The following is a 24433-nucleotide window of genomic DNA, read 5'->3' on the forward strand; positions in this document are numbered from 1 at the left end:
TTTACCTTACATTTGCTGTTTCTTGGGCGAGTTGGAAAATCATACTTGGAAGGGTAGCGCTAGTAGACACGGACTAGAGGAAGACACACGGACACACAGACGGCGCTTCCGTCTGTGTGTCTTCCTCTAGTCCGGCATTATTGTCTGTTAGTGCTCATTAATATTGTGTATAACAAAGAAAAAAACGAGCCCTTAAGATTTGCACTTCTTTCCTTTAGTTGGTGTGTTGGCACTCTTACATACAGTACTTTCTTTTGTGAACACGTGTACAAAAAAAAAAAGTTTGCACCACCTACAGTGCCAAGTAAGTATAAGGAGTTTAGTTAAAACCCATCTGTTAACAGAGTGGGGCCCTGGTACGGATGACCAAACAGGCATTTATCTGCCCACACCCTGTCCACTCTGGTCATTCTGTGCTGATGCCAGCTGTTTGCTTGTACGTACAACCAACATTCCGATTTGTACCCTGTGGTGCCATACATGCATTTTCTGCATGCTGTGGCAAAATCAACAAATCCTTGCTCCTGTTAGCAAGGAATGACACGTGTGCTTTACTTGGGATGGCACTTTGTACAAAAATGAGCAACATGTCCTGTACACACTCAGTAGTCTGACTCTGGCACGGGTGACGGTGGAGGAGGGTGGCAGAAGGCCCGCTCATTGAGCGGTGACGGCGGGCAGCTGGCATCCGAGACACAGCCACGGCTGCGTGGTGTTGGCGGTGGTGGGTTGGGGTCCGAGTCATAGAGGGAGTCATCGCACCGGCACGGTTCACTGTCATCGCACACGTCCGTTGAGCACGGCGTGGGGCCGCCATACAGTGTGGCAGGGCTAGGTGGAGGGTTGAGCGTCTCACGCGGGTAGCCATTGCTGGATGCGGTACTGGACGGCGGTGGGGCTGCCGGTGGCTTTGGATACGGCAGCATACGATAGGCGGCGGCGTGTGGTGCAGCGGCGGGGGCCGTGCGTGTGCGCTGCTGGTAGCAGCAGAGGCCAATGGCCAGCAGCACCGTCAGTGAGCCAAACACGATGAGCAGGACCACAGTGGTGGTGGCCGTGCGACCGGCGCTGCTTACGGCCTCACACACGAGCTCGTCCGAACGGTCGGCACAGTCGGGTCGCCGATCACACACACGCGACCGGTCAATGCACTGGTCACGCGAATGGCAGGCAAACCGATCGGCGCCGCAGCACAACTCGTCCGACTCGTCGGCACAGTCGGCAGTGCCGTCGCACAGGCGCGGCTTGGGCACACAGCCGCCGTCGCGGCAGCGGAACTCCGTGCCCGGTGCACAGCCCGGGGGGCAGTCGAGTTCGTCCGAGCGGTCGGCACAGTCGGCGGCTCCATCACAGCGAACCTCCACGGGCACGCAGCCACCTGTGGCACAGCCAAACTCACGCTCGGCACTGCACCGTGCTGCAGTTACACATTCGTTGCTGCCACGCAGCACCAGTCCTGGAGGGCAGGTGCACTGCGCGCGCCCTCGTACTGCACGACACAAGTGGGAACAGCGGTGATCCGTGCACGGTTGAGCCGTCTCCGCCGCTGCTGGCCGCCGTACTGCCACCAGCGCACTCAGCTGGGGCCGCCGGGCCTGTAGAGGCCGCATGTCAGCACCACTCAGCTTGTGAGCGCGCAGAATGCATTGTTCGACCCGGTCCAGGATGAAGAGCTGGTCTCCAAACACGGCCAGGGCATTTGCTTGCACGTTGGACAGCAGCACTTTCCTGCACAACGTCAATTTCCGCTTAGAAACGGTCCAAATGAATGGTCGTGCATGGGGTTTCTAGAGGCTTTATTTTTGCCACCCAACTGCGTTCTTTCTTCCCTTTAACACACACACACAAAAATGCAGCCTTCAAACAGCGTCATCGTCGGAAACAGCGCGAGCACAAGGGACTAGAAAGACAGACAGGACTTTGCGCTGGCTAACAACATGAGCGTTTATTAGGTGCGAACACATATATACGCTTCCTTGGAAATAGATAAACAAGAAAGGATGAGGGAAAGGGGAAGCCCTGCGCCGTGACTAGTGCATGAAAAAGCAGAGATCAATCACGGAGGTAATTAATCTCCGTGTTGGTTAGTGCGGTGGACGGGGCGCTTACACATGATGGCCCAATGGAATGAATCGTGAACGCTTCATACATTTCCCGGGCGTGGCAGTCACGATATCTGCGTAAGATACGCGTCTGTTCGAAACTCGGAGTGCAACCGCACTCGGCACAGTGGATTGCCAGATTGCTTCCATTCTTGTCCTTGAGATTGTTCTTGTGCTCTCGCAGCCGATTATTAACGCAACGCCCTGTTTGCCCAACGTAGCGGCCACCGCAGGACGTTGGTATCTCATAGACGACCTCAGTCTCTCAGGGCACAAACCGCGTCCCATGTTGCTTCTTGCAAATCGAAGGATTTGGGCGAGGGGCGTTCACTTTTCTGCACAGTGATCCTAGTTTGATTGGCGCCGAGAACACCACCCTTACGCTGGCACGTGCGGCAGCCTTCTTGATTTTGTGCGAAACACCGTGCAGATAGGGTATGACCGCCACTCTTGCCCTGTCATCTACAGCCCGAGGCTTCGCCGGCTTACGGTGCTCCTTCAGGATGATTTCGGCCAACCCCGACAGGAATTGGTCAGAGAAGCCAGCCTTCTTCAACCTGCACACTTGATTGGTGAAGTTTGAGGCGATTTGATGCTGACATGACCTAACAAGAGCATTCTTCATAGCGGAGAGCGCGATAGCCCTTTTGACAAGCTTAGAATGATGAGATGAAAATGGAAGCATGTCTTTCTTTAAACGAGGTGAATACTCCCAACACGTGTGCTCTGCGCTAAACTTCATCTTGAGGTCCAGGAAGCGTAGTTGACCGTCCTCCGGAAGCTCCTTCGTAAACGAAAGTCCAGGAAAGTTAGCACCAAAGCACTCGAAGATCTCGTCAACCTTGCTACGGCTCTCTGCCGAGTTCTCACGATATAAAATCAAGAATTCGTCGACATACCGAACGACTTTCACCCAACTGGTCGCGCCGTCTAAGCTTGTCAAAAGGGCTGTCGCGCTCTCCGCTATGAAGAATGCTCTTGTTAGGTCATGTCAGCATCAAATCGCCTCAAACTTCACCAATCAAGTGTGCAGGTTGAAGAAGGCTGGCTTCTCTGACCAATTCCTGTCGGGGTTGGCCGAAATCATCCTGAAGGAGCACCGTAAGCCGGCGAAGCCTCGGGCTGTAGATGACAGGGCAAGAGTGGCGGTCATACCCTATCTGCACGGTGTTTCGCACAAAATCAAGAAGGCTGCCGCACGTGCCAGCGTAAGGGTGGTGTTCTCGGCGCCAATCAAACTAGGATCACTGTGCAGAAAAGTGAACGCCCCTCGCCCAAATCCTTCGATTTGCAAGAAGCAACATGGGACGCGGTTTGTGCCCTGAGAGACTGAGGTCGTCTATGAGATACCAACGTCCTGCGGTGGCCGCTACGTTGGGCAAACAGGGCGTTGCGTTAATAATCGGCTGCGAGAGCACAAGAACAATCTCAAGGACAAGAATGGAAGCAATCTGGCAATCCACTGTGCCGAGTGCGGTTGCACTCCGAGTTTCGAACAGACGCGTATCTTACGCAGATATCGTGACTGCCACGCCCGGGAAATGTATGAAGCGTTCACGATTCATTCCATTGGGCCATCATGTGTAAGCGCCCCGTCCACCGCACTAACCAACACGGAGATTAATTACCTCCGTGATTGATCTCTGCTTTTTCATGCACTAGTCACGGCGCAGGGCTTCCCCTTTCCCTCATCCTTTCTTGTTTATCTATTTCCAAGGAAGCGTATATATGTGTTCGCACATAATAAAACGCTCATGTTTTAGCCAGCGGCAAGTCCTGTCTGTCTTTTCTACGATCCCTGTGCTCGCGCTGTTTCCCGACCGATGAAGCCATGCCAAAAAGCTCAAGGGGACACCTCCTTCAACAGAGTCCAGTGAAGTAAACTGACCGTTGTGTGTTTTTGGAGAGTGTAAGATCAGTTGAACACGAAATACGTGGGTTCGGGCAAATAGGACACTGTTCCAGAGTCAGGTACCCACCTGCGACCCATGCAAAATGATATTAGATAATGTAATGGTCGTGCACAAACTGGGGCCTTTTAGGCGTCATTTTGCAACCCAACTGCGTTCTTTCTTCCTTTACACAACACACAAATGAACTTAAACAGCGTCACGAAGATGACTTTTTGGGGGTGCTTCCATTCCACGAAGACTGGTTTGGGCCGCCGTTCAAGAGCAGTACCACCACCATGCAAACGGTATAGATAGATGGCGTGCATGGGTTTTAGGGCGCATTTGCACCCACACTTACACACACAAATGCAACCTTCAAACAGCGTCAGTGAAGTAATGACCGTTTGTGTTTTGGAGCGTGTAAGCTTCCATTCTGAACACGAAAGACGTGGTTGGGCCAATAGGGACACTGTTCAAGAGCAGGTACCCACCTGCGAACCCATGCAAAACTGCATATTAGATAATGAATGGTCGTGCATGGGGTTTTAGAGGCTTCATTTTTGCCACCCAACTGCGTTCTTTCTTCCCTTTAACACACACACACACAAATGCAACCTTCAAACAGCGTCAGTGAAGTAAATGACCGTTTGTGTTTTGGAGCGTGTAAAGCTTCCATTCTGAACACGAAAGACGTGGTTCGGGCCAATAGGACACTGTTCAAGAGCAGGTACCCACCTGCGAACCCATGCAAAACTGCATATTAGATAATGAATGGTCGTGCATGGGGTTTTAGAGGCTTCATTTTTGCCACCCAACTGCGTTCTTTCTTCCCTTTAACACACACACACACAAATGCAACCTTCAAACAGCGTCAGTGAAGTAAATGACCGTTTGTGTTTTGGAGCGTGTAAAGCTTCCATTCTGAACACGAAAGACGTGGTTCGGGCCAATAGAACACTGTTCAAGAGCAGGTATCCACCTGCGACCCATGCAAAACTGCATATTAGATAATGAATGGTCGTGCATGGGGTTTTAGAGGCTTCATTTTTGAAACCCAAGTGCGTTCTTTGTTCCCTTTAAAGGCCAACTCCGGCGATTTTTTGGCCATGTCAATGTAATGGTGCTTTTATGTTCCTGAGACGCTCCTGTTACGGGCCCGATAGCAGAAATACTCGGCAAATTGGAGAATAATTTTAAATAAGGAAAAAAGCGCAACACCGAAACCGAAACCCAACCGAGTGTACTGTCTACGTATGACGTAGACGTTGTTACGAAGGAACCGGAAGTCGCGCAAGGCATACCGGTCACGCCGGCGCGGAGTATGAAAACTAACAGCTGGGACGACCAGCGAGCGCCGGCCAACCAACGCCGTCTGTCGCCTTGTGCACAGCAGACGCTCGCTGTAGCGGCCGAAGCGCCGAAGTTAGCGGTGCCTTCGGCTGCGTCACTTCCGCCGCCTTCCCAATACTGACGTCACAGACGCAATGTTGCCAATAATTGTGGGAAGCCAGGAGGGCGTTTGCAGACAATCTTTAAAATTCATTTGCAAACAATCTGCGCATGTCTCAAGCCTGTAATTTGGCATAAATGACGGAAACGTGCAAAGGAACGTACCCAGCGAATTTCATTGAGATCCATCGACCTCGAAAAATCGCCGGAGTTGGCGTTTAACACACATACAAAAAAATGCAACCTTCAAACAGCGTCGGTGAAGCAAATGACCGTTTGTGTTTTGGAGCGTGTAAAGCTTCCATTCTGAACACGGAAGACATGGTTCGGGCCAATAGGACACTGTTCAAGAGCAGGTACCCACCTGCGACCCATGCAAAACTGCATATTAGATGGGTCGAACACGTAGGATCGAACAAACGATGGCTGGTCGACCTCTCAAATTTATTTCAAAATTTTATATATTATTGCCTGATGAGTGGAAAGAAGAGATCCGCAATTTGTTTTGCCGCCAAAAATTTTTTCGAAGCACAGGAAATGAATAATGATGAAGAGGTGGAGTGGAGCGCTCAACCGCTCTGCTGTTTTGGCCAACTTTCGTTATGAATTGCACAAAATATATTAAAGTTAGGTAGCTGAAGTTTATTTACCTAAATATATGCATGGTTTTGCTTCTGCTCAGGTCTTTTTAATTTTTATGTGTAGTGTTGATGTTTTTATAAAAAAACCTCAAAAATGGCCCAATAGGCAAAATTTTCTTTACTTTGAAGGTCTTTATCTCAAAAAAGCCTTGTAGCAGAGCGACGAAAATTCCGCATTACGTTCTTCGCATGCCTATCTACGAAACTGCCAAATCTTGTATTTATATAACTTTTCAGTTAAGAGATATGATTGGGCTAATTTCAAGAAAACACCAAACAATGGAAACTTCTGACGACAATTAAAAAATAAACATTTTTTTAAATTTCTTAAACTTTGTCCACTTATTCTCCTCCACATCAGCTTTCACAATAATTGAAAACATGTTGCATAATGTTGTTGGACTAGTAGTTACGGCCCCTCCAATGAGACCCTTAGGCAAGGATGGGCAATTCCGACTTCTTGCCCCAGCAAGTGTATAAAATGCAGGCAGGATTGAATTTCTTTTTATTAAAAGGCCAACAGTACCGAAAAAGGTGTCGCCGGCACTGAAGACGTTAATTTTGAAATTATTTGGTCACTGCAGCGGCCACGAGCGCGGAGCTACCGAGCAGGCGCGCGCACACGAGATGGAGACGGCGCAGTGAGAGCTCGTTCTCGCGTCCTCAGACCGATTGAGTTCGAAACAACGTTTATAGAACCAGGTAAGTTGCAAAACTCCCCGCGTCAGCCAACCCGTCGCGCGGCGCCGGGGCAGCTTCCGGTTTGGTGGCACTGGCGGCGCAACAAGCTTCCGCTAGCAGACGAAAACACGTAGTCTGCGTGGCAAGACGCCGCGGCAGCCGTTCAGAAAGAGCTCCGTTGTTTACTCACCGAGTGTAATTATCGAGATTTTCCGTTGCGCTGCCGCTGCAACGTCAAACTGAGTAATATTTAGCAGCGTAAAGGTAAAGTCAGTTAAGCTATGGCTTTCTAGACTGCCCACGATAACTGATGCTTGATAGCATAACATATGAATCGGTCTATTACCCATAAGGAATTAACTGGAAATATGCCGCATTCCCGTAGCGTAAATTCTTCAGCTATAGTGGATGCTTCGGGCTGTTGGTACTTCCTGTCTTTTCGTTTGGAGTGTGCAAGTATTGCGCGGTGTTAACGAATAAATCTTTGGTTGCAAGTCAGCGCGGTTGTTTGTGTAATCCTTTTTTCTGGTGCTCCGTCTTTCTTTTTGCGCCTGTTTTCTTTCCGATAATTATTCACTTTATAAGTTTTTTGAAGTGAGGAGTTTTCACTATGAGTCTAGTGGTTATGGCGCTCGACTGCTGACCCGAAGGTCGCGGGATCGAATCCCGGCCGCGGCGGCTGCATTTTCGATGGAGGCGAAAATGTTTGAGGCCCGTGTACTTAGATTTAGGTGCACGTTAAAGAAACCCCAGGTGGTCGAAATTTCGGAGCCCTCCACTACGGCGTCTCTCATAATCATATCGTGGTTTTGGGACGTTAAACCCCAGATATTATTATTATTATTAGAGTTTTCACTATGTATTGCGGCTGTCGTTACTTGCAGTTATTGAGTAGTAAAATCGCCGTGTGTGTACTGCACGCCACAATTTCAGTCCTGCTATATAAAGAAAAATTGTATTTATTTTACGCACGCAATGCAGAGAAAGAATTTTTCAGATATTGCATGTATGGTGTGATGCACACAAACGGCACAACTTATTTACAGTCTCAGGCATTAAACCTTATCAAAACAGCTCTAATTAATTGTAAAAAATTATTTACCGCACAATTTTTAGGATCACTCAAATCAAGGCAAGTTCGAGAATATCTTTGGGGCGCATCCTTCGACGAGGCTCTTTTCCGCTGGCGACTGCAGCCTTAATTCTTACCATTGACCATGTGAGCGAAAGTCTTCAGAATATCTTCCTCATGAAAGTGCATATCACATACACGTGATATGTCGGGCTTTCTTGTCCTCACGATCGAGAAATCGCGCGGTTCCACGCCGCTCCGCTGGTCAGGGTCACGCGGGCACAAACAGGTTACGAACTTTCTCGAATTTCGTGGGACTGTCCCCGACTTTTCATACAGCGGTCCCGAGCCGTCCCTGTCGGGACAGCGATATGTCCAGGATTTATTCCGGACCGTCCAGTTAGAGATTTTTGTGATCCAACGCACACCCGACACCGCGCGTCACGCTCCAGAACACGAAGATCTCACGAATACCACGCACGAAGCAATGTTGCGGTGGTACAGCGGTGGCTGCGAAGGGCTTTGGTTACTTTGATTGTACTTCTGTGCGCAGCGCGACAACTTTTACGGGTACATTCTCCAGCAGGAGGAAGTGTTGCGAGCAGCACGTAGCCAGCTGAAGAGGCCGAAACAATGAAGAAACAATCCCCCCCCCCCCCACCTCCCTTCCCGACTCCCTTCAATTGAAGAACCCTACGCCCAAAAGGATGTCGTGGTGTCTCGGATTTCCTGTAACCTAGCAAAACGTTTTCTTGGGCTAGTTGGTTCATGACTTCTGTGGGAAAATTGTAGCGCAGTACAACACAAGGACCGACAAAGAATACGTCCCGTGTTCTTGTCGGTCCTTGTGTTGTTTTGCGCTACAAGTTTCCCACAGAATTCCTGTAACCGCTCGTACAGCCGCGGGAACACATGTCGGCATGGTGAAGACAAGCCAGCACATCCGAAACACAATAAAAAGCGCAAACTTGCTCACAGCAGAATTAGCAGCCTCCACGGATACTGACGCGGCCGCAACGCCGGCTGAAGAGAGTGGAGCGAGTGAATCCTGATGCGACAGCAGCGCCACATCTGTCGCTGATGGCGGCGGCGCCGCGCAACATCGCTTAGTTTTGCAATTGACCTGGTTCTATAAACGTTGGTTCGAAACAGCAACACCTCTCGGGTGACTTGAACGCACGTGCACTGGAGCTTCGCCATTCTATCCGCCCTCTGTTCGCATCTCAGCTAGGCGCTGATAACACGGCGGAGATGTAAGCAAGATGAAAACTCTATAAGGGAGCTATGAGCGCTCGCTTCACGCACGCTGCTGCCACAGAAACTGCGCTGCGCCAGTTGCGATCAGCGGAAAGCATGAACCTGGCGCTCCAGTGGCAAAGCAAAATATGGATTGTCAAAGGAAAGAAAAGCAAAACTATCGGTAACCGGATGCGCTTGCCTATATTAGATGTCGGCAGCAGACGGCCTGAACTGGCCGCGCGTTTGGTGCGCTGTTCACACTTCATTCGGCGCGGATAGTTCTTGTGCTTTGCTCTTACTTTACTCCTCCTGTGCGTCTCATGACGAGAAAGTATAGCTCTGAATGAGTCTATTGTGGAGACTACCTTTCGAAGCACAAGAAGCTTAAAGGAGTACTGACACGAATTTTAAAAAATTTAGGATTGTTACTCTAAAAAATTCGGCAGATCCCACGTACCGTTGGAGTCAATGTTATGCGAAGCATGCGGCGGGTAAGTGACTGGGGCGTAACTTTTTTTACTGACGACACGTTACAAAATGACGCTAAAGATTTGTATATATTTTATACGCACACATATATATGTTGAAGAGCCGCACATGTGTTATACAACCAGGTCGTTTACGGTTGGGTAACGCTGCCACTGGCAACGTGGGCATTGCCAACACCAGAAGCGGTAAGCTGATATGTAGTGCTCATACGTGTCCTGAGAACGCACGCACGTTTCACGAGCCCGTGTCAATGTGTGCAAGAAGTTCTTGACAGTGCTTGAACAAGGGCATATCATCACCGTGATCAGTGAGCACCAGCAGCTGGTCATGACTTGTTATAGGATCCGGTGGTCATCGTGGTGACGAGGGGTCCATGTGTAGTGAAGTATGTCGTATAGTAGAGCTGTTGGAATTCGTGGATGACTCGGTCATTTCATCGACAAATTATCTGTCGACAGAGCCGGCGACATGTCGGAACCTGAAGCCACCCTTCGCGTTGGTGAGGTATAGGCCGTCGAGGCTGGTAGGCCTGGATAGTGCTACGTAGACCAACATCAGTGGATGGTGTTTGTCGTATTCGTAGATTACCTGGGCGTATTGGCCTACGTGCCTAGTCTACAAAGCGGCTGTCAATCAATCTGGCATCATCCTCGGTCAGCATGAGGCCCGTCGCCAGCCTCGTAAGAAATGAAGAGGACACTGCGTCGTTCTGGTGGACGAAGTGACTTTACGGTGTGGTGATGTGGATATCATATGTAGCTTTCGTTAATGTATTCCTCCGTGGTCGCGCAATGCTTCAATATAGCTTGCTGAATCATAGGAATACAAACGCAATGTGTATTAGACTGCTATAAAAGCGGAGCCAACCCAGGAACTACATACCTTAATCTCATATGACACCTCTATCTTAGGAGTACACATCGTAGGAGTATCATGTAGTGTTTATTGCTTTTTTGTAAAATTAGAAATCCAGCGCTACAAACACAATTGGCGTTGCACCGATATTACACCTGCGTAGGCTGTTTTTCCAAGCCAGTTTATAGACCTGGCGTGACTCAGTGGTAGAATACCTGATTGCCACGCAGAATGCTTGGGTTCGATTCCTGCTGGGATCCTAATTTTCATTCTTTCCATTCGCTGAGTCAGCGCTGCCGATGTTGGTTTTCCTTAACGCTCTAGCATTTAGGTTATCAATGTCTGTTGTCACCGTTCCTGGGTATGTATAAACTGTCAATCACCTGTGGCGCATACCCGCACACCGCGGCCCGTGGTAAACGGGTATGTGCCACACGTGTCTAGTGGAAAGGGTTTGACGAGGTACGCGACAAGATTTTAACGTTATTCATGTCATGACCCGGCAATCACATTCGCCAAATCCTCTTACCCTCCCATGCAAATTTTGGTCTACACCAAGTTAAGGAGGCCATCATGAGAGCACCCAGACTACAGAGTGTAGTCTGGGTGCTCTCATGACTACAGATCCTTCTAGTAAACTCTAACTGTACCCAGACGTAGGCGGCTAGATAGATAGATAGATAGATACGTAGATAGAAATGCTAAAAGTGCCAGAGGTTCGCAAAGAAATGCTTCGCATTTAATAAAAATACTGGTGTCGAGAAACCTAAAACGACTATTGTGGTGCCTGGGAATGCATCCTATATATTTTAATTAGCGCCACCTTAAAAAGATACTTTCGGTTTCGATATCGAGGGGGGTGGCTTCTCAGTGTCGTTTCACAGCAGTGTGACGTCACGGAGATACAGAAACTCGCGACGTACTAGCGGGAAATCCGTCATCTGCTCGTGGTGCAATAGACAACGATGAGTGAATTGTCGTCCAGTGACCCTGACAGTGATTTCTAAGATTTAAGCTGCATGCAGGACGCAGAACTCGTGAACTCGGAGGAACTGTCTTGACTCGTCGGGATAATGTCCTTGCAGTGTGGCTGGCTTGCAAATGCTCAGCGACGAAAACTTAAGAGTCAAATTAAAATATTTTATACGTGTTCTCCGACTCCAGTGTGTGGACAGCGTGGACACTGCATACCAACGAAGCAAAAGATGTCCCTTTTGCGATGTCTCAAAATCTTCAAGTAGAAAACAGCGCTACGAGACGGGACAGCGTCTCGTAGCGCTGTTTTCTACTTCAAGTCATGCACCAACCAGCCCAAATCCGTACCCTACTGCAGTCTCAAAATCGTGTCAGTACTTCTTTAATTAGTGCAAAGAAGCCAAAATTTCGCAGAGTTACCGACCTAGACATAAATGCTTTGAAGGAACGTTTAACGCCCGAAAGATCAGTGACTGTCAGTGAGACGGACTACTTGTGCTACGCGTGCTTTTGCTACCACTGCAATGAAAGATCTTAACGGAACGCACAGTTTAACGATGACATTCTTATGCCCCCTGAAAAAGAAATCGACGCAATTAACCAGATCACTGCGACTACCGGTGCACGTGCGTTCAAGTCACCCGAAAAGTGTTGCTGTTTCGAACTCAATCGGTCTGAGGACGCTAAAACGGGCTCTCACTGCGCCGTCTCTTACAACGAGCATCTCGGGTGCGCGCGCGCCTGGTCGATAGCCCCGCGCTCGTGGCCGCTGCAGTGACCAAATATTTTCAAAATTAACGTCTTCAGTGCCGGCGACACCTTTTTAGATACATGCTGGCCTTTTAATAAAAAGAAATTCAATCCCGCCTGCATTTTATACACTTGCTGGGCAAAAAGCCGGAATTGCCCATCCTTGCCTAAGGGTCTCATTGGAGGGGCCGTAACTATTAGTGCAACGACATTATGCAACATGTTTTTAATGATTGTGAAAGCTGATGTGGAGGAGAAGAAGTGGACAAAGTTTAAAAAATTTAAAAAATGGGGTTTTTTTAATTGTCGTCAGAAGTTTCCATTGTTCGGTGCTTTCTTGAACTTAGCCCGATCATATCTCTTTACTGAAAAGTTATATAAATACAAGATTTGGTAGTTTCGTAGATAAGCATGCGAAGAACGTAATGCGGAATTTTCGTCGCTCTGCTACAAGGCTTTTTTGAGATAAAGACCTTCAAAGTAAAGAAAATTTTGCCAATTGGGCCATTTTTGAGGTTTTTCATAAAGACATCTACACTACACATAAAAACTAAAAATACCTGAGCAGAAGCAAAAACATGCATATATTTAGGTAAATAAATTTCAGCTACCTAACTTTAATATATTTTGTGCAATTCATAACGAAAGTTGGCCAAAACAGCAGAACGGATGGGCGCTCCACTCCACCTCTTTGTCGTTATTGATTTCCTGTGCTTCGAAAAAATTTTTGGCGGCAAAACAAATTGCGGATCTCTTCTTTCCACTCATCAGGCAATAAGATATAAAATTTTGAAATAAATTTAAGAGGTCGACCAGCCATCGTTTGTTCGATCTTACGTGGAATCATCCAGATAATGAATGGTCGTGCATGGGGTTTTAGAGGCTTCATTTTTGCCACCCAACTGCGTTCTTTCTTCCCTTTAACACACACACACAAAAATGCAACCTTCAAACAGCGTCAGTGAAGTAAATGACCGTTTGTGTTTTGGAGCTTGTAAAGCTTCCATTCTGAACACGGAAGACATGGTTCGGGCCAATAGAACACTGTTCAAGAGCAGGTACCCACCTGCGACCCATGCAAAACTGCATATTAGATATCTGCATATGTACTTGCGACGGAATACCATCTGGTCACGTAACGCCATTGTTCATTAAGCACCTCACTGACCAATGTCAAAATAAAATTACGTCTAAGCAGAGGGTCCTTTAAGTTGTGTTGAATGCATGACGCACAGTTTGGGAGTATACTTAACATCGTGGTTTAGCGCTAAAGAAGACAGACACATGTGAGAGACAGGACAAGCGCCTGTCCTGTCTCTCACATGTGTCTGTCTTTTTTAGCGCTAAACCACGATGTTAAGTACTCACCAACTCGCCCAACAACAAGTTCTTATTGGGAGTATACGTAGTTCAACGTGCAGATGGTCGATTGATCGTGTTACTTGTCTGCATTATTAGTTGAGATTAAGCCTCGTTGTCCCCGCTTATCCAGTTTTCTTGGCGTGATCCACAAGGGCACTTGTCACAGTGTGGCCTTTGGCGATTCTTGTGCTGCTTTAGACGCCTGCAGAAATGTCACATTTTGCCAATGTATACCAATTTGCAATCAGCGCAAGAGAGAGGACCCTTTACATTACACAAGTGACCCTTGAATTTGCTTGCTGCCACATGCGCAATCTGCACACCACATTTTCTAGAAACATGAGCTAGGGCTTCGCTCACACCTTGAATGTACACAGCACCAGCACACTTCTGTGTTGATGTTGAAGTGTACCTGGTTCGACCATTTGTCTTCTGGTTATTCATGAGGAACTTGGTAGTCCTCCTAATATATGTTCCGGGCACCTATTCCTCATAAGGTCCTTTTCAATGATCTGGAGCTTTCGGTACACATCGAAAGCGAGGCCTGTGGGGGCAAACTTTGCCATTGCGTCCAAGAAAGAGAGGCAGCCGTCTTTCTCTTCTTGCACAGTGAACTTCATAAAAGGCTTGACGCCATTTAGCAATCAAAGAAAGGTTGCACATTGTTCTTTATGACGCAAAAGCAGTCTTCAATGCATCTCAAGAAAGACGTTCAGCCTCGGCTGAAATGATTCGGACAGCTTCTTTTCAATTGCTTTCATTGTTGGGCTCCCAGTCATGACAGAAATGGATGTTGCCCCTGCGGTACCAAAAACTTGCCTGTAGAATCTTGCCTGCCCTTGTATGAGAGGTATGCGTTGGACCTACTAGTTTTGCCTGTCCAATGTGTACTTCTCGTATAAAATTGCATTCTACAGGCAAGTTCTCGGTGCTGCAATGGGAGCATCCATTTCAGTCATGACTGCGAATCTGACAGTGAAAGCAATTGAAAACAAGACATTCAAAGAATTTTAGCTGAGGCCAAAGGTCTTCTTTGAAAACTGCTTCATCACAGAGAAGAAGGACGTGCTAACTTTCTGTGATGTTCTACAAGCGACGCACTGCTGCTCCCGGCAAATAGGCGTGCCGCTGCTCCGGGGACTCGCAAGCACCGGCTTCCGGTCACTCAGCCATGCGGCCAGAGTGAAAGGTATATTGGGTTACATTTTCCCCTTCACGAAGGACGCAGCGCACGGACTGCGCCTTCGCGAACAGGTGCCGTTTTGGAAATAAAGCAGTTCATACCCAGCAGCTGAGTGGTGTGGTTCTTCCCAAGGAACACCACACAAACCCCGCAACTTAACACTGGCGACGAGGTAGGAGATGTGAAGCGAGTGCAGCTTCAAGGTTACGTGCAATGGCTACAGGAGGAAGGTACGGCGCCATCAAGCGCTTCTCAGGAAAGTCCTGGGCGTCATGGATCCAGCGCATCAACTTCTACTTTGTGGCGAACGACATCAGCAACAAAGAGAAGAAATGGGCCCTCCTCCACACGCTATGCGGTGTGGGCACCTTCGAGACTGCGTGTGTGCTGGTCGCACCCCTGGGGAGGTCAGCTTCAGTGATCGATCTGATCACACTTCTCCAGTGGCATTTCGATCCAAGACCATCGGAGCTTTACGGCCGGTACGCGTTCCAGTGACGAGACCAAAACCCCGGCAAATCGATCAGCAGCTATGTTGCAGCCCTCAAGAGTTCGACAGTGGACTGCAACTTTGGTGTGCTAGAGGCTACACTTGCAACATCGACATCGTCAGGGTGAAGTCAACAGCCATTTCACAATGGAACCCAACAATGCTGCCACAAGACGTAATGCTGCATACAGATTCGTTTGCGGCATCCGCGACAAACATCTCCAACAGCACCCTTCCAACGCGCTTTGGATATAGCCCTATCAGTGGAGAGTGCGTCAAGGCAGCAGCAACGAACTCCGGAGAGATCAACAAAGCTACTTCCGACAAGCAAGAAGAAAAAAAAAACACTTTCCCGACGCCGTTGCTATCGATGTGACGGCTGGCACGACCCTTTGACATGCAAATACAAAACAGCACAATGCCGTTTTTGCTCCAAAGTGGGCCATATCGGAGATGCCTGCATTGCATACAAGGAGAAAAGAAAGGAAGCACATGCAAACACCAAGCAACGAACGCACAGTGTCAACCCACTACCCGTGTATGATGAAACTGTAAGCAGCGATTCCAGTTACGAGCTGCATGCAGTAAATGGGCGCACACGCTGCCCCAAGTTCCTGGTAGATGTAGAAATTGAGCGAAAATCCCTGCAATTTGAAGTTGACACTGGTGCCGCACGCTCCCTGATAAGCGAGGAGACCTACGAGAAAGCGTGGCCAAGGAACGCCCCTCAACTTTCAAGGGAACCACTCGACTTGCACATCTGGTCGGGAGAAGGACTGCGTGTTCTGGGAACCACACATGTTCGGTGAAGTTGAAGTCAGACGATAGCGTGCTACCGTTGCTGCTGATGAAAGGAGCTGGATGCAACTTCTTGGGACGAGACTGGTCCATGGAATCAACCAGGTGGAACAGATGAGATCAAGGAAGCCCGCTCACGACACCCAGACAGAGAGGACCTTGACGGCTACACAGGCCCCTTGATTCACCTAGAATTGGAAGAAGACGCTAGAGCCAAGTTTTGTAAGTCTCGTCCTGTGCCTCTTGCCCTGCAGGGGCCTATGGAAGATGAACTTGATCGCATGCAACATCAGGGCATCCTCTCACCTATAGACCAGAACACAGCGAATTCCATGCGCAGCGCCGTATTTGCATCGCGCGTCGCGCCATCTATCACACACGTGACAAAACAACATGCCCGGGCTGCCATGCCAGCAGACGCTACGCAGAGCAAACGAAAAACTCCTGAAACTCAGCCCATCGGAGAGCGTATTACGCGTCTATTCTATCCTGAACATTTTCGCTGTTTTTACTGGAACATCAAGAACACCTTGCTTATGCATGTCCATAATATACACAGTACGTGCTGAGCAGGCTGCGGAAGGAACCTCGTCAGGTGCGTATGCTGTTACATATGTCAAAAAACGTCCTCGCTGTAGTACGCGTGAATCGCAAGTACAGTGCAGCTCGCGAAAGAGTGAAACGATGTCTTGTTGCCCCATATTACAAGTTGTGCACCAAGTTTTGTGAAAACTCGTCATTTCAACATGCATCGCATAATGATTAGAGTACGCTTGACGGGTAGTTTTGCGGAACGTAATTTTTGTTTCACGAGCGCCCCTACAATAATCAGTCTTGCTCACAAAAGCGTACTATCAGGGAGTCTCACCTGTAGTTCATCGATCCCTTTTGCAAGCTATCTGTGCGATTTTAATCTTGTAACGATGATGCTTTACAAGCCAAACTGTGCTACTCTTGGTTAAGCCGATATTGAAATGGGTGGAATCCAGCTGTGGCTTATTATGTGTGTGCTGTGTAAGTATGCTAAAAATTTAGCTGCTTGAGCTAGCGCTACGAGTGCGACGTAAAGGACACTGGCGCGAGTACTATTTACTTACGTGTCAATATATGTATTGTGTGCAGCCGGATGCTTCGAGTCCAAATAAATTTGGCAACATCAAACACTGAAATGAAAGCACAAAATTCTGGCCAGCTGCTCAGGAGCACCGTACCATTTACTACCTTTTGAAGAAGAAATCTTGAAGACGTGGATGCCATCAAAAGCACCAAAGCTTACTACTACGGTGAAAGTGGCAAAGCATGCTGATTGCTTGTGCTTGAAAGCACTACCTTGCACAACATTTTCGTCAAAGGTATGAAGTGCACCCCCACACAAAGCTCGAGCCTGCCTTCAACCCAGCTGCGTGTCACGCAAATTAGGTTCGTAAAATGAAACAGGTGGGCATCACACTACAGAATACGCGCAGTTAGTGTACTTACTCGCACATTTTCGCTCGGTTCCTAGTTTATCTGCTTGAATCACAGTTATTCACTCGCGACGAAGCTGAAAACACCGCACCGGCACTCATGCCGTGGCGCATCGTGATCGTCGCAGACGGCGCTATGAAATATCCTCCTGTTGCGCTGCTTGTTTTGGCATCCAAAGACGACGCAGTAGTGCCCAGACGAGCTCTTATAAGCTGAAGCGGCGTGAACGGGTACCTTTTCGCGCTTTAAAGCCTCAGAACTGCAGCTTGCCCTGTTTACTTGGCGCAAGCCACGCACGCCTTGGCAGCTCGGTCAGCTCGGTGTCTGGGTGCGAGAATATCCGCTCGGCTCACCAGCAGCCTGGGTGCGAGACAGGCGTGCTCTGGTGTATAACTGAGCGACACCGCTGGTCCTCGTTAGGAAAAATGATGGAACATGTGTGTGTAGTGACTAAGGAGTTAATGCAGTGGCGAAGCAGGCCTCCTACCCTCTTGCAACTGGGTCTGCGAATTTGCACAGTGCAACCCTCTTCTCAACGTTGGATTTGTACCAAGCCTACCAACAGCTGCAAGTCGACGACGAAACAGCAGCGCTCTTCATAGTGAACACAGTATCCACCGCACCTGCCATCTTCTAGCGTATGATGGAGGTAACACTGGCCGAAATTCCCAGGGTGTCTACCTTGATGATACTATTCAGCGGGAAAGATGCTTGTGAGCACGCACATCTTCTAGACCAGGTTTTATCAAGGCTAAGCGAGAGAGGCCTACGCCTCAAGAAAGATAAGTGCCGCATTGGCATCATTTGAATTCCTGGAACACCGAATTGACACCAATGGTGTGCACGCCACCAAGATTGAGGCCATACTTCAGGCACCAAAACCAAGTGACAGAACATCCCTCCGAGCTTTTCTTGGGCTGACATCTTTTTACGACCACTTTTTAAGGAACAAGGCAAATGTCGCAGCCAAGCTGTACAAACAGTTTGAGAAAAATACGCCCTGGAACTGGAAAGCAGAGCACGAAACCGCCTTCGAACTCAACACACGGTCCGTACTTGCACAGTACTGGCCCATTACAATGAAACAAAGCCCCTTCTTTAGTCCGTAGACGCGTCACCGTACAGTATCAGGGTGGTGATGGCTCAGGAAGACGCTCTTGGCCGAGAGGCACCCATAGCATTCACTTCGCGAACACTGGAAAGCGCAGAAAAGAACTATTCCCAGCTTGACAAAGAAGGATTGGCGATAGTACATGGTGTCAGCCATTTTCCCAAGTACATCACTGGTCGACACGTAACCGTAATGACAAACCATCAACCACTGATTGGTGTCATGGGCGAAAAGAAATAAGTGCCGTCGGTACTATTCCCTAGAATGACTCGCTGGTGTCTTAAGCTGGCCACCTATGATAACAATTTGGTGTACAGACCAGGCCAAAGACACCAAAACGCAGATGCTCTCAGCAGACTTCCGCTGCCAGCACAGGTCGATGAGCCTTTGAACTAGCACCAAGCCAACTTGCTGAAATGACCCAACAAGACCCAGTGTTGTCTCGAGCGAAAGCAGCTGTCGGAAGCGGCGAACTGCGCAAGCTTGCCAATGAAGACTTGCAGCATACAGGAAGCTCGGGGCCGAACTCTCTATTCAAGAGGGCTGCCTTATTCGGGGCTGCAGGGTGGTCATTCCTGCAAAAGCGAGAAAGTGCGTGTTGGGCCTGGCCCACGACAACCACAGAGGAATTGTCGCCATGAAAGCCTGCGCCAGAAGTTACTTTTGGTGGTTACAGCGATATTGAAGAAGTGGCAGGAAACTGTGCAATATGTCGCCAGCCCCAAAAGGCACCAGGCAAGGCACCTATGCCTCAGTAGGAGCACGTAACGACACCTTGGCACACCATTCATGCGGACTTTGCTGGCCCTGTGGAGGGGAGGATGTTGCTAGTAGTGGTCAATGCGTACACCAAGTGGCTGGAAGTGCGCTGCATGTGCAACATCCACACTACCACCATTAATCGAGGAATTGCGAAACCTTTTCGCAACATTCGGGCTCCCCAAAAAGCTGGTGACGGACAATCGCCCGTCTTTTGGTTCCTCAAAATTTGAGGAGTTTTTAAAGAACGGGCTACACATGTCACAAGCACCCCCTACCATCCCGCCCCTAATGGCCAGGCAGAGAGGATGGTGTCTGAAACCAAACCGGCGTTAGCCAAGAACCAAACAGGAACGTTTGCATGCAAGCTGGCGCAGTTCCCACTTAAGCAGCACAGCACCGTATCAATGGCAACCAGGGGGTACAACTCCCTGAGGGAAATTTCTGTGGGGCAGCCCGGACCAGGGAAATGCCACCGTAATGTTGTACAGCATAGAATACATCAAAGAGGTGAATGGGCTTCTCCAAGATAAGCTGACAAGGGATCTGACAAAGATATGAACTACCGAAGTTGCTGCTGGTGTTATCAACCATCTGCTGGTGTTATCAACCAAGAAGCGCTAAGCCAGTTCTAGATTATGCATCTGGGCACTCAAAGTTGGTAAAGAGGGGGATCTTGTATTATGTCAGCTTAGCAGATATCGTGTGGGCATCTAATCAGTGAAAGTTTCAAGAGTCAGGTGGAAAAATTCCAAAAAGCAGGTTACCCGAAACAGTTAATTTTCTCATTGTGCACGGTCCTAGCCAGAGAAATAAAGGGCAAAAAACAAAGATCCAGTTCGGAGACAAATAAGCGAGGGAAAATGGCTGTCATTCCATACGTACACAAGTTGGCACACAACCTAAAGCACGTTGGAAATAGATACAGCGTAGACGTGAAGTTTTCGGCAAAAACCAAACTAGCAAGCTTGTGTCCACGCGTTAATAAGCCCACAGGTTCGAAAGCTTGCTCCGTAAAACACAGAAACATGTTCGTGAAGTGCGTAAAGGGAGTGGTATATATGACACCTTTTTCTTGTGAAAAAGTCTACACAGGCCAGTCGGGAAGATGCGTGAACGACCGCCTTAGAGAACACCACGCATCTGTTAAGGCATCAGGCAACTCTGATCACTGTAGAAACTGCGGATGTTACCCCGTGTTTAAAAAAACAGAAATAATATTTCGGCACAAGGATCAGCTAACACGTGAGATGGTGGAATCTTACCACATCCGAAAGAGGGGACATGATTGTGTTAGCCAAGCTACGATTGTTCTGCACGATAAAGAATACGCGTATCTCGACACTTAGTATTTGCAAAATATATTAAATGACAAATAACAGCGACTATTATGTAATCCCGATACGAGTGGTTTCTGTTGCACCCTGTTGCACATGCGCGAAGAGCCATGTAACCGCTTTAAATACCTTTTTTCTGACCAATAAAACTTCAATTGTGAGAGCAAGCACTGTCCTTGTCAGCCTCTTCTGTCCGTCTGTTTTTTGGTGCGCTTCAACAAAATTTTCAATTATGAACGTAATCCAACTGGCCCAACTTACCATCTTGCTACCGAAGTTGCTCGCTCAAGTATTTCAGTTTGTTACGCCTGATAACAAGAACCTCTACTAAAGTTGCTCTCCCACAATGGATTGGCACCGGCCCTGTACGGGCTTCCAAAAATTAAAAAGCCCGTCGTTCCAGTACAACGAATTGTGGACTACACATGCTCGCCGCTGTGCGAACTGTCGCGTTACCCGCACCGTGTCCTGCGGCCCCTAGCGGGGCTCACTCCGACTTCCATTAAAGACTCCACTCGTTTCATTGAGCAATTGGGAGGTGTTCGCCTTGAAGATGAGGTCATGGTTTCGTATGACATGAAGTCAACGCTTACTTGTGTGCCCGTTGACTATGCTGTCAACTGCTACAAGCAACTTCTCGATGCGACTCTTTACCCCAATGGATGCCATTTGAAGTCCAGGACAATTGCAGTCTTCTAAAATTTTGCCTTGACAACACGTACTTCAAGTGAAAAAGGTGTTAGCCACAGCAATAGGTGCCCGTCGTTTGCACCAACACTGCACAAGAGGATTTAGAATGTGCTGCTGTCCTCATTTGCAACACCCCCAAAGCTTTTTCTGAGACAGATAGATGGTTGCTTCTGTATCATTCGTCACCAACACACAGCACAGTTTCTCAAGCGCCTGAACTCTTTCAGGCAGGCATACAGTTCACAGTTGAAGAGGAAAACAATGGACGAATTCTCTTTCTCAACGTCTTGTGGAGAGAATCTCTAGCGGCTTAAAAACAAGTGTGCATAGAAAGCCAACGCACATGGGAAAGTACCTCAGCTTCGACTCGGCACATCCCAGTGGACAAAAATGATCCGTTGCAGCGGCACGCTATTCTCGGGCATTCCGTGTCTGCTCCAGCCCTACAAAATGTAGACAAGCACAGCAGATTGCAAGAAGGGACCTGCTAATGAATGGCTGCCCTAACTAACTGCTCCAGACTTGGGAGCGCAATGCAGCCAAGTTCCGCTGTGAAATAGCGAAAGTAAAAGAGAGAGAGATGCACACAGCGATTCCTTACACAGTGGGAACAACTGAGGCTCTCGCACGAATTTTCAAAGGCTTTGGTGCCCAAATATCCTACGTGCCTACTCGAAAAACTTGGTCAACAGCTAGTTCGTGCCAAAAGACCCTTGGAGTGCATGGACTTCCCGGGAGTTATCTACAAGATACCGAGCATGGGTAGTGACATGCCAGATCTCGGTGAGAGCGGGAATTCAACAGTGTAACAGCATAAAAACAAAAAAAAAAGATGTCCCAAGGGTTCACACAATCGCGAACGCCTTGACAGAACATCACAATAAAACTGGACATTACACTGACTCAGACACAGCAGCTATCATCACAACGGAAAAACATTTATCTGCCCGTCTGCTTTTAAAAATCTATTTACATTCAACCGACTAACCACAGGACAAAAGGCAATCTGCCAGAGATATACCACCTGCACGCTGCGCCACCTGACTCATGAATCAAGGAACCCGTGTGGGGCCCGAAACGTCAATGCTTCGTTCATTTTTTCATTTTTACCTCGACGAGCGTGTGGAGGGGCGGAAGCAGGCTTTAGTCTTATGGAGCAAGTCAAGGACCAGCCATAATGCTGTTTGGGAGCAGCTTTGGAGCAGTAAACAGGTGAGTTTTGGATCATCAGAAGGTGTGCCTTGGAGCAAAGCAGTTAGTATTGGAGCAGATTTCTGGGTCAAACAATACCAAAAATTTCCAATGGTTTCTATAAAACATTTCAATGAAAGCAATTAAAGTGGACGAAAATCACCCTTTCCATCGGGGGATCCATCGTGGGTTTAGATTCTGCCGACGGAAAGGGTGATCTTTTGTCCACTTTAATTTCTTTCAGTTCAAGTGAGAATCATTACAATAAAGTTAAGAAAATACAAATAATTTCTCGTATGCTTTCTGTCTTGGCTTAACTTAACTTATTTCTCTTGGCTTAACTGTCTGCTGGTTTCATTAGTTGTGTACATACAGAAAAAGGAGCCCAACGAACAATCCCCCTACTTTTGTACTTTCAAAGCGAGGGCTTCGTCTTGACAGACTTGATGCCTTAGGTAGCATGCGAGGGTTTACTGATCAGCCACCACCTGTGCGAAGAGCACGTGCCTCGTGACGCTTTCTGGCAAAAAAGAGTGTTCCACACACGCCACCTGGGCTACAGGTGGCGCTAAACACTCCCAGGTATTAAGCACACATAATACCCTACAAAAAAGTGGGACGGGGGCTTACCCTCCGTTGCAGTTCAAATGGTAGAGAATTGGATGTTTAATTCGAAGGTTGCGGGTTCGGATCCCACTGACAGAAAGGGTAATTTTCATTCTCTTTATTTTTCCTAACTAATTTAAGTGAGAATCATTCATACAGTTAAGAAACCACAAATACTGTCCCCTATGCCTTCCTTGGCTTAATGGTGTTTTAGTTTCATTAGTAACATATAGATGTTGCTATCATAAAACATCACAGCTGACAAGAGCAATAACAGTGATGCTTTAGATAGCTACATTTGACTAGAGATACTCAATAATACTCTATAAAAATGAATTAAAACAGCTAATGCTCCCGCCATAAAAGCGCCACAGCTGACGAGAACCAAGAGGAAAAATAGAGATAAGCAATCACTCTGTAGCTAGCCCGACTACGCTTCAGAGATATGTTTAAGATTTTGTTCATATGTTCACATTGACAAAAGACAGCACAAATGAGAAGACTATAGAACTAAAATGTCCACTTTATTGTGATAACAATTACATTGACACTCTCGGTGTGTTTTTGGCATCGTCATTTTTCCAGATCAAGTCCAAATTGATAACGTCGCCCCGCGCATCCTATGTTCTACGTGTGACTAAATGCACGCAAGTGCTGTGGTCAAACACGAATGAAGCAGCGATGAATTGAACCAGCCATCTCTGTTTAACGAAGGATGCATGTAATAGCATCGCCCCGTGTGCGAGGGCCTGCTGTCGATGGCTCCGCACGCAGAGAGGAAACGCCCGCCTGTCCTTTCGTCGGGTGAGGAAGCATGAAGGGGGCCGGGAAGGGGGCTGCGGTTGCTCGAGTAGCAAGTACGAACTTTGATCATAAGAGCCCTGACGCACATGCTATCTCGGCTGAACATCAGGAAAGCTACCAGCTTACTTTACGTTGAAACGACAGGCAACGCGAAAACCACTTCGCTCCCTGCAGCGGCCATATTCCCTTTCACCAGTGTTCTGTAGAGTTACGCGAGATCAGATCCAAAGAGTTAGCTGCTAGCCTTACTTCGTATAACTAGGGATGGGCGAATGTCCGGTGAAGAAGCATGAAGGGGGCCGGGAAGGGGGCTGCGTGCTCGAGCAGCAAGTACAAACTTTGATCATAAGAGCCCTGACGCGTGTGCTATCTCGGCCGACCATCAGGAAACTACCAGCTTACTTCACGTTGAAATGACAGGCACGCGAAACCACTTCGCTCCCTGCAGCGGCCCTGTTTCCCCTTCAACCAGTGTTCTGTAGAGTTACAC

The 24433-nt window shown here is 48.2% G+C and overlaps 1 protein-coding gene across 2 annotated transcripts in view; it reads right to left on the reverse strand.

The window, feature by feature from the left end:
- Nucleotides 1-209: 209 nt before the first annotated feature.
- LOC119382309 (low-density lipoprotein receptor-related protein 6) overlaps nucleotides 210-24433 on the reverse strand; it is a 637453-nt gene continuing 613229 nt past the window's right edge. For both annotated transcript variants that reach the window (XM_049412791.1, XM_049412792.1), the window contains exon 17: nucleotides 210-1728. In XM_049412791.1, the coding sequence (XP_049268748.1) occupies nucleotides 603-1728 (1126 nt within the window). In that variant the 3' untranslated portion in view covers nucleotides 210-602. The remainder of the gene's footprint in view (nucleotides 1729-24433) is intronic.

Source organism: Rhipicephalus sanguineus, chromosome 2 (genome assembly GCF_013339695.2).
Source record: "Rhipicephalus sanguineus isolate Rsan-2018 chromosome 2, BIME_Rsan_1.4, whole genome shotgun sequence".
Taxonomy (NCBI): domain Eukaryota; kingdom Metazoa; phylum Arthropoda; class Arachnida; order Ixodida; family Ixodidae; genus Rhipicephalus; species Rhipicephalus sanguineus.